Genomic DNA, 11328 nt, shown 5'->3' on the forward strand with positions numbered 1-11328 from the left:
ACAAACTAATTTTCCTGTATGTAGATATCTTGTGTGATGCAGGCCAAAGTCTTACTCTTCGCGTGACCTGTGTCGAATTTTAGTAATTGGTCCACCCAAGGGGCCCCCTTTAGTCATACTCATCTCGCCAACTAGTTGATCCCCCTTGATACCCCACGTGAACGGGGCTGCACTTGACTGCTTGTTCCCCTCCCCCCTCCTTTCTCTCTCTCTCTCTCTCTCTCTCTCTCTCTCTCTCTCTCTCTCTCTGATCAGCAGCCACCCAAGTCAATCAGTTACTTCAACCTTGCGTCCCCTCACGAAGGTGATTGCAACAGTGTTTTAGCGCTTCCCCAGTCTTCTCGCTCTCTCCTGGTTAAGCTTTCTTGCTCTCTACTGGTTAGGCTTGCTTGTTCACTCCTGGTTTTAAGCTTACTTGCTCTCTTCTGGTTAAGCTTTCGTGTTCTCTCCTGGTTAAGCTTTCTTACTCTCCTGGTTAAGCTTTCTCCTGGTTAAGCTTTCTTACTCTCCTGGTTAAGCTTTCTTACTCTCCTGGTTAAGCTTTCTTGCTCTCTCTTGGTTAAGCTTTCTTGCTCTCTCTTATTTAAGCTTGTTCTCTCCTGGTTAAGCTTTCTTGCTCTATCCTGGTTAAGCTTTCTTGTTGTCTCCTGGTTAAGCTTTCTTGCTCTCCTGGTTAAGCTTTCTTACTCTCTCCTAGTTAAGCTTTCTTGTTCTCTCCTGTTTAAGCTTTCTTGCTCTGTCCTGGTTAAGCTTTCTTGTTCTCTCCTGGTTAAGCTTTCTTGTTCTCTCCTGGTTAAGCTTTCTTGCTTTCTCCTGGTTAAGCTTTCTTGCTTTCTCCTGGTTAAGCTTTCTTGCTCTCTCCTGGTTAAGCTTTCTTGTTCTCTCCTGGTTAAGCTTTCTTGCTCTCTCCTGGTTAAGGTTTCTTGTTCTCTCCTGGTTAAGCTGTCTTTCTCTCTCCTGGTTAAGCTTTCCTGTTCTCTCCTGGTTAAGCTTTCTTGTTCTCTCCTGGTTAAGCTTTCTTGCTCTATCCTGATTAAGATTTCTTGTTCTCTCCTGGTTAAGCTTTCTTGTTCTCTCCTGGTTAAGCTTTCTTGCCCTCTCCTGGTTAAGCTTTCTTGTTTTCTCCTGGTTAAGCTTTCTTGTTCTCTCCTGGTTAAGCTTTCTTGTTCTCTCCTGGTTAAGCTTTCTTGCCCTCTCCTGGTTAAGCTTTCTTGTTCTCTCCTGGTTAAGCTTTCTTGTTCTCTCCTGGTTAAGCTTTCTTGCCCTCTCCTGGTTAAGCTTTCTTGTTCTCTCCTGGTTAAGCTTTCTTGTTCTCTCCTGGTTAAGCTTTCTTGCTCTCTTCTGGTTAAGCTTTCTTGTTCTCTCCTGGTTAAGCTTTCCTACTCTCTCCTGGTTAAGCTTTCCTACTCTCTCCTGGTTAAGCTTTCTTGTTCTCTCCTGGTTAAGCTTTCTTGTTCTCTCCTGGTTAAGCTTTCCTACTCTCTCCTGGTTAAGCTTTCTTGCTCTCTTCTGGTTAAGCTTTCTTGTTCTCTCCTGGTTAAGCTTTCTTGCTCTCTTCTGGTTAAGCTTTCTTGTTCTCTCCTGGTTAAGCTTTCTTGCTCTCTTCTGGTTAAGCTTTCTTGTTCTCTCCTGGTTAAGCTTTCCTACTCTCTCCTGGTTAAGCTTTCCTACTCTCTCCTGGTTAAGCTTTCTTGTTCTCTCCTGGTTAAGCTTTCTTGCCCTCTCCTGGTTAAGCTTTCTTGCTCTCTTCTGGTTAAGCTTTCTTGTTCTCTCCTGGTTAAGCTTTCTTGTTCTCTCCTGGTTAAGCTTTCTTGCCCTCTCCTGGTTAAGCTTTCTTGTTCTCTCCTGGTTAAGCTTTCTTGTTCTCTCCTGGTTAAGCTTTCTTGCCCTCTCCTGGTTAAGCTTTCTTGTTCTCTCCTGGTTAAGCTTTCTTGTTCTCTCCTGGTTAAGCTTTCCTACTCTCTCCTGGTTAAGCTTTCCTACTCTCTCCTGGTTAAGCTTTCTTGTTCTCTCCTGGTTAAGCTTTCTTGCCCTCTCCTGGTTAAGCTTTCTTGCTCTCTTCTGGTTAAGCTTTCTTGTTCTCTCCTGGTTAAGCTTTCTTGTTCTCTCCTGGTTAAGCTTTCTTGCCCTCTCCTGGTTAAGCTTTCTTGCTCTCTTCTGGTTAAGCTTTCTTGTTCTCTCCTGGTTAAGCTTTCTTTCTCTCCTGGTTAAGCTTTGTTTCTGTAAGGTTTGTCAAGAGGTTGTTTGTTACGTTCATATAGGGAGAGATATTTAGTATTTATTCCATCTCGTACCAGGTCGACTCTCTCTCTCTCTCTCTCTCTCTCTCTCCTCTCTCTCTCTCTCTCTCTCCTCTCTCTCTCTCTCTCTCTCTCTAAGTTCACCAAGGAAAGTTAAGAAAAATCTCAAAATGTCTTGTGTCCGTTGGAAAAAGTCTTAATTTGATTACTTCAGAGCAGTGTGTTAAGATAGGAGGGTTAATGGTCAGACCAGAGGAGAAATCTCAAAGTTTAGAGCAGATCAGGAAAGAAAATGATCAAGAAGTAGTAATATGTATCTTGTGTATAGAACATTATTGGCTTTTGCTGAAATAAAGATTATTATTATTATTATTATTATTATTATTATTAATAATATTGTTGTTATTATTATTCAATGAAGAGTATTTGCAAATAGGGAACGACTCAAGATATAAAACAAAACATCGGTCACTTCTAAGTTTATCTATCTAAAAGCTACAAGATTAATGATGAAGCACCTGTGAAAAAAAGATATTTAAAAAAAATTAAACGCTTTGATTATATTCTTTTGATCATGTATTTAATGTAGTTTGAAGCATTCTCTCGCTATTACATTATGGCAATAAGTTTGTTTATAAAATATGGCTTTGTCAATGGTTAATGTGATGAATAGCATATTTCCATTTGCTGAATGTCGAAAAATCCATTTTGTGTGTGACACCCATAAGAGGATGAGAATTTATTTCACCTCTTGTGTTGTTCGAAATTAGATTTCAGTGTGGTTGCAGTTTATTCTTTCTTTTGCTCATATTTTCTTTAATCTTAAATTTTTTTTCGTAAGTCTGCTTTACATTGGAAGATCGAAATGGATTAAAAGATCTAGAGAAAAATGAGATAAGTTGAGATATTTTTCATCTTTCATGCAAATATTTTTAATTCAATTAAAATGCATACATTTAGTTTCTTACTAGAACATATTATATTGAATAATACTTGTTCCTTTAAGAAAAAATGTAATTTTTGAGGAAGCCCAAATGCTGAAACCTGAAAATGTTGAAGTCTACGGTACATTTCGCCTAGTTTCGTATGTCTGAAGAATTTTACCTCTCTCTCTCTCTCTCTCTCTCTCTCTCTCTCTCTCTCTCTCTCTCTCTCCTTCGGGAAAGTTTTCCGACTTCCATTTCCGTGCTGAATTCTTTTCTACCGAGACCGAAATAAACAAATGAAACGGAACTTCTGCAGTATCATAAAACACCAAAAATTATTACAGGTGCGCCAGTCTCTGAATTTATAGAAATTGTTTTTATCGATTCTGAAAGTCTCTCTCTCTCTCTCTCTCTCTCTCTCTCATATCCCAGCAAATATTGATTGACTTATTTATTTGTGGCCTTGTTCGTATTTGCGCACAACTCAGGTTGTACGTATAATGTACGTAAAAAGGTTTATATATATATATATATATATATATATCATCATCATCTTCGCCTACGCCTGTTGACGCAAAGGGCCTCGGTTAGATTTCACCAGTCTTCTCTATATTGAGCTTTTGAATCAATACTTCTCCATTCATCATCTTCTACTTCACTCTTCATAGTCCTCAGCCATGTAGGCCTGGGTCTTCCAACTCTTCCAGTGCCTTGTGGAGCCTAGGTTAAAGTTTGGTTAACTAACCTCTCTAGGAGATACAATAAATATCTTTCTTTATTAATAATTTGTCTAACGATTTACTATTGTATAGTTCGTCTCAACCTTACTTTGTCTCAAACACCTGACCTATCTGATGTTTATGCAACCTCCGTATCCCGACTCTCATCTGAGGGAGTCGTTGCGAACATCTGATATTAGCGAAAGCTGACAAGCTGCGGGATCATTATTATAACATGTGGTTGCTGCCCATGTTTTGCTGAAGGCTAGGCGTGCCCGTAACTCATGCTGGACAGAGAGAGAGAGAGAGAGAGAGAGAGAGAGAGAGAGAGAGAGAGAATTAATTGTTGGTGTCTCTAATCATTATGTTTGGTAGTAAACCCTTTCCTCGGATGCCTTGTATTCCTTTAGGCTATTTAGAATAATGTTATGTGACTGATCTCTCTCTCTCTCTCTCTCTCTCTCTCTCTCTCTCTCTGTGTGATAGTCCTTTTTTGGAGTTTTCCACGCGGAGTTCATTTTGCAGCTACCAATTATTTTTACGGCCGCTGGTCCATTTTCTCTTCACAGCTCCTATCTTTCCCACCCTTATTTTGCATGAAGGAAAGTCGCCGTTCCCTAAAAAGGAATATCTGACTGTTTTTCTAATCCCTCATAATTCGTCTTTTGCTTTTGCATAATAAAACATTTAGCCAATGCCACGAAAGGAAACTTGGAGGCAAGCAACACATTAACCTGAGGAACACCGGATGATTGGAAGGGTACGAAGTGTCCTGATGCCTCAAATTATTATTATTATTATTATTATTATTATTATTATTATTATTATTATTATTATTACTAGCAGTTAAGCTACAACCCTAGTTTGAAAAACGAGATGCAATAAGCCCAAGGACGCCAACGGGGGAAAATAGCCCAGCTAGAAAAGGAATAAACAATATGAGAAGTAATGAACAATTACGATAAAATATTTTAAGAAAAGTAATAACATTAAAACATATTTCATATATTAACTACATTAAAAACACATTACATATATTAAGTATAAAAACATTTCTTGCAAGTTTGAACTTTTGAAGTTCTGCCGATTCAACTAACCGATTAGGAAGATTATTCAGCTACTTGGTCACAGCTGGAATAAAACTTCTAGAATACTGTGTAGTATTGAGCCTCATGATGGAGAAGGCCTGACTGTTGTGTGTTCTGTGATAACCATTATGGGTGTGTGTGATTTATGAAGCCGTCTGCAGGTATCCCGTAAGGGTTATCAAGACGTCCCATGGGCGCCCTCTGTACCATTTTGAAAGGTTTAATCATGGTGATTCTGATGCACCGGTGAGTCTCTCTCTCTCTCTCTCTCTCTCTCTCTCTCTCTCGTCCAGGAAAGGGAGGCTGCTGACGGCATAAGGGGCAGATAAATAAATTGAAGGTAAACGCTGGTTTTAGGGGATCCACGTCAACGCATGACCAAGACGCCGGAATTGTTGGGTCACGTCCCGAAAATATTAGGTCACACACACCTGAAATTATCGGTTTGCCTCCAACCTCGTCATTAACTTCCACAGGACGAGTATAAAGTTTGAGATTGAAGTATGTGTGTCCAGAGGGGAGGATGAGGAGGTAACTTTCTCTCTCTCTCTCTCTCTCTCTCTCTCTCTCTCTCTCCCCAATAAGGTAATGTCAAAAACATCTAAAAATCTTAAATCACATTTGATGTTTAGGATACACTTTAGAAAATGCATCTAGGAATATTCTCTCTCTCTCTCTCTCTCTCTCTCTCTCTCTCTCTCTCTCTCCATATAAGGTTATGTCAAAAACCTCTAAAAATCATTAATCACATTAGTTGCTTACGATACACATTAGAAAATGTTATTAGGAATAGAATTATATCTCTCTCTCTCTCTCTCTCTCTCTCTCTCTCTCTCTCTCAGGACCCTGCTGGTGTATTGTGATGGCTTAGCGGCCCTGTGTTTTATCTGCGGGATGGGTTAGCATTGTGTTTATCTCTTCGATGGCTTAACCCGTGTTTCTCTTCGGGGAATTATCAGCAGATAGATCGGTGTCGGATATACTCTTTATGTGCGAATGGAACCAGCATTTAGGCTATCACGAACCTATCTCCTCGAAGGAGAGATGTGTCAGAATTTTTTTTTTTTTTTTTTTTTTTTTGTATTATTATTACGCTAGACCTCGAATCATGGGTCAGGTTGGGTGTTTGAAGAGGGGAGATATTTTAAAGGTTTTAGGGTTTTCCAGATTTCGATGTCATTCACTTTCGGCATTGACTTTCGAAAGGAGTTTCTCTCTCTCTCTCTCTCTCTCTCTCTCTCTCTCTCGTTATTCTTTTGCATTGAATAGGAGATATATAAGTTCGTACAACACAATTTGTAAAATGCCGGCCTCCTAATTAAGAAAGTGGGTATTTTAGCTCTCTCTCTCTCTCTCTCTCTCTCTCTCTCTCTCTCTCTCTCTATTGCCAATCGTTAGACTTTTGCATTGAATAAAAGATATACAAGTCAGTACATCACAAATTGTAAAATATGAGGAATTCGGTATTTAAGTTAGAAAGTGGGTAATATTGTCTTTGTCCATTTTTTTTAAAATAAGATTTTTTTTTGGAACGAACATTGAACGTTTTGTTTATTAAAAAACTAGATTTTTAAGACTACTCGTCGAATAGCAGTAAAGAGAGACTTAAGATTCATCATCAGTATAAAAACATTTTAATGATAGTAAAAAAGTTATATGATATCTGATTCATTATTGAGATTTTGAATTTGATAAAATAGGATTATATGCATCTTTGTCAAGCTTTATTACGAAATTGTCATTTTATAAAAGTTATATTTCTTAATGATAAAGCTTATAGAAAAGATATTGCTATAATAAATATTAAAGATTATTCACCATAATGACATATTCATCAAGAAGAATGAAGCAATGCCAAATAAATCGAAATTTGATTTTGGTAGATATTTTAAGAATCTCATTTCTATAAATAAAAAAAAATCTTTAAATTTATCAAGTAATGCAGTTTTTACTATTTTATCCTCGTATGATTTATTGCTTAAACAGCCTTTAAAAAATGGTTCGAGAAAATTGTCAGATCTCCTAATAACAAAAGTAGGTAATGATTTATTTATCAGAAAGTCTTTTGTATTTGTAATAAAGGATTGATATTAAAAAAGAATCTTGAAATTAATCAAGTATTTACCTTTTTATTCACATATATGATTTGTTGCTTAAACTACTTCTCAAAAATGGTTCAAGAAATTTTTTCTAGTCTCCAAATAACTAAAGTATATAGTAATTTATTGATAAAAGAGTCCTGTGTACTTGTAAAAAACATTGATTTAATTAAAAAGAAACTTTTTACTTTTTTATTGTCATATATGATTTGTTGCTTAAATTATTACTTAAAAATGGTTCGAAAATTTTATTTTCGAGTCTCCGATTACCTAAAGTATATAGTAATTTATTAATCAAAAGTCCTGTGTTTTTATGAAAAAAAAACATGATATAACAATTATTGAAATTTATCATATTTACTTTTTTTTTATTCCCATATATTTTTTTTTAACTGCTTTTCAAAAAGGGTTCAAGAAATTTTTTTGAGTCTCCGAGTAGCCAAGTATATAGTAATTTATTAATCAAAAAGTCCTATTCACTTATTAAAAAAAAAGTCACTGGCCATTACAGTAAGCGATCCTTGTAACTTTGCTTCCTGACATATCTTTTCCCCGGGCGCATAACTCTCCCCCCCCCCCTCTCCAGGCAATTCTCCTTAGTCTCGGATTTATCTATATATGTTATCAACAATAGGCCTACTCGTGTACAGGAGGGCTTAACTCTCTCGTAATTTCTAATACCCATCCTACGAGACAGTTCCCTCCTCCCATTCCCTTGAGCTAAGACTCAGAGAGAGAGAGAGAGAGAGAGAGAGAGAGAGAGAGAGAGATTGATTGATTGATTGAGAGAGAGAGAGAGAGAGAGAGAGAGAGAGAGAGAGATCCTTCTCTCGCGATTTGTCTCGTCCTTCATGTAGCTTATTGCTTATTCGCATTCATCTTATTTTCATCCTATTTTCTTGGTTTTCATAAAACTCAGAGAGAGAGAGAGAGAGAGAGAGAGAGAGAGAGAGAGAGTGTTCCATCGCAATTTGCCTCGTCCTTTATATTGCTTATTGCTTATTCGCATTCATCTTATTTTCGTCCTATTTTCAAAACCCAGAGAGAGAGAGAGAGAGAGAGAGAGAGAGAGAGAGTGTGTGTGTGTTCCATCGCAATTTGTCTCGTCCTTCATATTGCTTATTCGCATTCTTCTTATTTTCGTCCTTTTTTTTGTTTTCATAAAACTCAGAGAGAGAGAGAGAGAGAGAGTTCCATCACAATTTGCCTCGTCCTTCATATTGCTTATTGCTTATTTGCATTCATCTTAGTTTCGTTCTATTTTCTTGGTTTCACTTTTTTTAACAAACTTCTTTGTCTATTTACAAGTCAAGTCACCTTAATTATACCTCATCATTTTTCCGACCCAGTATTTCTTTCATCCGTCTTTACATTACCTTTTTTATTATCTCCTTCACCTATTTCGCGTATTTCTTCTCATTCCCCTTTGTCAATGTAATTCTTTGGTCTCTCCTTTAATCTTTTGATGTATTATTCGCTCGGTTTGTTATTTACTTCCCCTGTTTATCCAAGGTTTACCCTTAATTGATTTTATTTCTACCTTGTAACCACACTTATAACATTCTAGATTTTGCTTAAATTCATCCGGATTTTTTATTTTATGTATTTTCAAGTTATTCTACTTTCGTCTTGTTGATGAATCTTTTTAAATTAATTTTTGTCTTTTTTTATTTATATAGATTTTTTTGTCCTTTTTTTTTATTGTTGATCTTCACACTATGTCGTCATGCATTGTTTTATTCATTGTTAATTCATCGCTCGTTATCTTGCCCTGTTATTTTCCCTCTTCCTTGATGGTTTTTTAATAATTCTCACATTTACAACAGTATTTGATTATTTTTCCAGTTTCATGAAATATTGTCTCTTTATTTGGCTATCACACATTTAGCATACGACTTGGCTTGTTTGTCATTCCTGAAATATATATATATATATATATATATATGAATATTTTTATTTTTATATATATATAGATACTGTATATATTAAATAGTTATATGTAAGTGTGTGTGTATATATATATATATATATATACAGTATATATATATATATATATATATATACATATACATATATATAATGCGTAAAAATACATATACCAATTAAAAGTAAGAAAGTGTTGATACCAAATAATTGCAATTTCCGAGAGGGATGAAATTCCCCGTCTTTATTCCTTGAATATCTGTTGAGCATCAAAGAGATAAGAAATGTAAATGGACAAAGAACGCGGAAAGAACACTTGTGTGAGATTTCGATCAGCTGAGAACTTCGAAGGGGTTATAGAGGTCTCGAAATCTTGATCGTAAAGTAAAAGAAGACGATACTCAGTGGAACCGCACCTCTCTTTCCACTCTTTGTAAAGCAATAAAGGTGGTCAAAGTGCATCTCGAATGGATTCGTGCTTTTTCCCCAATGTTTCGGTTTTAGTTTGTTTTATTTTTTATTATAGGTTTTATATTTATTGTTCTTTAAAGTGTTTTGTTGCTGATTTTGTAAAGTGATTCTTTAAGAAATGTGTCTTAAGAAGTTATGATTTTGCATCTTAAAAATTAGGATTTTGTATCTCGAATGTATTAGTGTCTTCCCAATGTTTCGGTTTTAGTTTATTTCATTTGTAAAGGTTTCATATATATATTATTCCTTAAAGTGTTGTGTTGTTGTCTTTGTTATGATTCTTTAAAAAATTCCTCTTAAGATATTGTGATTTTACACCTCGAATTTATTTGTGTCTTCCTACCGTTTCGGTTGTAGTTTGTTTATTCTTTGGTAAAGGTTTTTTATTTGATTTTCCTTAAAGTTCTGTGATGTTTTTGTGTTATGATTCTTTAAAAAATGAGTCTTAGCAAATTATGATTTTACATTTAGAATTTATTCGTGTTTTTTCCCAATGTTTCGGTTGTATTTTTAAAAAAAAAATTTTAAGGTTTCAATTTTAGTTTATTTTCAAGTGCTGTGATGTTTTTGTGTTATGATTATTTTTAAAAAAATCTTAAGAAAGCATGATTTAAATCTTTATGAAGAGTAGAAAATGATATGTTGAATGATTTTAATCATTATGAAGAGTAGAAATAGGTACCTTGAAATGAATTTAATCTTATGAAGAGTAGAAACGAGTGGGTACCTTGAAATTATTTTAATCATTATGAAGAGTAGAAATAGGTACCCTTGAAATGAATTTAATCTTTATGAAGAGTAGAAACGAGTGGGTACCTTGAAATTATTTTATTCTTTATGAAGAGTGGAAACGAGTGGGTACCTTGAAATGATTTAATCTTTATGAAGAGTAGAAACGAGTGGGTACCTTGAAATGATTTTATTTTTATGAAGAGTAGAAACGAGTGGGTACCTTGAAATGATTTTAATCTTTATGAAGAGTAGAAGCGAGTGGGTACCTTGAAATGATTTTAATCTTTATGAAGAGTAGAAACGAGTGGGTACCTTGAAATGATTTTAATCTTTATGAAGAGTAGAAGCGAGTGGGTACCTTGAAATGATTTTAAATCTTTATGAAGAGTAGAAGCGAGTGGGTACCTTGAAATGATTTTAATCTTTATGAAGAGTAGAAGCGAGTGGGTACCTTGAAATGATTTTAATCTTTATGAAGAGTAGAAGCGAGTGGGTACCTTGAAATGATTTTAATCTTTATGAAGAGTAGAAGCGAGTGGGTACCTTGAAATGATTTAATCTTTATGAAGAGTAGAAGCGAGTGGGTACCTTGAAATGATTTTAATCTTTATGAAGAGTAGAAGCGAGTGGGTACCTTGAAATGATTTTAATCTTTATGAAGAGTAGAAGCGAGTGGGTACCTTGAAATGATTTTAATCTTTATGAAGAGTAGAAGCGAGTGGGTACCTTGAAATGATTTTAATCTTTATGAAGAGTAGAAACAGGTACCTGTTGAAATGATTTTAGTCTTCATGAAGAGTAGAAACGGGTGGGTACCTTGAAATGATTTTTGTGTGATGGATTAAATTGCTGGTCGAGATTAAATTCCTTCACATATATGCTGCGATGAATTGAAGGGATCTCGCAGAGTGCTAACGATTATTCAAATATTGGCTCTTGGAACGGAAACAAATCCATACATCTTCTCAACGTCTCGGAAGAAGAAGAAAACAAACACACCTTCACCCTTTTGTTTTCAGAGAGAGAGAGAGAGAGAGAGAGAGAGGAGAGAGAGGATGTTTCATGGGGCATTCGAAAAAGGGGAATACGAGAGAGAGAGAGAGAGAGAGAGAGAGAGAGAGAGAGAGATA

General features: G+C 35.7%; 1 protein-coding gene across 1 annotated transcript in view; it reads right to left on the bottom strand.

Moving 5' to 3' along the window:
- Positions 1-693: 693 nt before the first annotated feature.
- LOC137620040 (trichohyalin-like) overlaps positions 694-11328 on the bottom strand; it is a 22175-nt gene continuing 11540 nt past the window's right edge. The window contains exon 3 of the mRNA XM_068350319.1: positions 694-2220. Coding sequence (XP_068206420.1) covers positions 694-2220 — 1527 coding nt within the window. The remainder of the gene's footprint in view (positions 2221-11328) is intronic.

The sequence above is a fragment of the Palaemon carinicauda genome, chromosome 26, assembly GCF_036898095.1.
Source record: "Palaemon carinicauda isolate YSFRI2023 chromosome 26, ASM3689809v2, whole genome shotgun sequence".
In the NCBI taxonomy this organism is placed as follows: Eukaryota; Metazoa; Arthropoda; class Malacostraca; order Decapoda; family Palaemonidae; genus Palaemon; species Palaemon carinicauda.